General features: G+C 68.2%; 1 protein-coding gene across 1 annotated transcript in view; it reads right to left on the reverse strand.

Moving 5' to 3' along the window:
- Nucleotides 1-712: 712 nt before the first annotated feature.
- LOC103901071 (cadherin EGF LAG seven-pass G-type receptor 2) overlaps nucleotides 713-956 on the reverse strand; it is a gene marked incomplete at its 3' end in the record, with an annotated part of 24,648 nt that continues 24,404 nt past the window's right edge. The window contains 1 exon segment of the mRNA XM_019472722.1: nucleotides 713-828. Coding sequence (XP_019328267.1) covers nucleotides 713-828 — 116 coding nt within the window.

The following is a 956-nucleotide window of genomic DNA, read 5'->3' on the forward strand; positions in this document are numbered from 1 at the left end:
TGCCAGGGATGCAGTGCCAGGCAGTGCCAGGACACATGGTGGGCAGTGCCAGGGATGTGATACCCAGGACGCGTGCCAGGCATGCAGTGCCAGGCAGTGCCAGGGACGCGACGCATGGCACGCAGTGCTGGGGACTGGATGCCCAGGATGCAGTGCCAGGCAGTGCCAGGACACATGGCGTGCAGTGCCGGGGATGTGATACCCAGGACGCGTGCCAGGCATGCAGTGCCAGGCAGTGCCAGGGATGCGACGCATGGCACGCAGTGCTGGGGACTGGATGCCCAGGATGCAGTGCCAGGCAGTGCCAGGACACATGGTGGGCAGTGCCAGGGATGTGATACCCAGGACGCGTGCCAGGCATGCAGTGCCAGGCAGTGCCAGGGATGCGACGCATGGCACGCAGTGCTGGGGACTGGATGCCCAGGATGCAGTGCCAGGCAGTGCCAGGACACATGGCGTGCAGTGCCGGGGATGTGATACCCAGGACGTGTGCCAGGGATGCAGTGCCAGGCAGTGCCAGGCAGTGCCAGGACACATGGTGTGCAGTGCCGGGGATGCGGTACCCAGGACGCGTGCCAGGGATGCAGTGCCAGGGATGCAGTGCCAGGGATGCAGTGCCAGGGATGCAGTGCCAGGCAGCGCCGGGGACGTGATGCCCGGGAGGGAATGCCGGGGATGCCGTGCCGGGGCGCGGCGGGCACGCTGCCCGTACCTGCCGAGAAGGTGAGCTGGACCTGCTCGCCCACGATCTCCAGCGCCACGAAGTCGTGCTTCTCGTTGAAGCGCCCGTTGTAGAGCAGGAGCCCGTCCCGCTCCTTGGTGGCAAACCTGGTGGCGGGGACGAGTGCCGGGCTCTGCCCATCGCCCCCCCGGCCGTGTCCCCCCCGGGCATGTCCCCTCACCCCACAGCTCCCCGGCCTGCCCCGTGCCCCATCACCCCGCGCCCACTGCGATAC

The sequence above is a fragment of the Aptenodytes forsteri genome, unplaced genomic scaffold (genome assembly GCF_000699145.1).
Source record: "Aptenodytes forsteri isolate BGI_AS27 unplaced genomic scaffold, ASM69914v1 Scaffold213, whole genome shotgun sequence".
In the NCBI taxonomy this organism is placed as follows: domain Eukaryota; kingdom Metazoa; phylum Chordata; class Aves; order Sphenisciformes; family Spheniscidae; genus Aptenodytes; species Aptenodytes forsteri.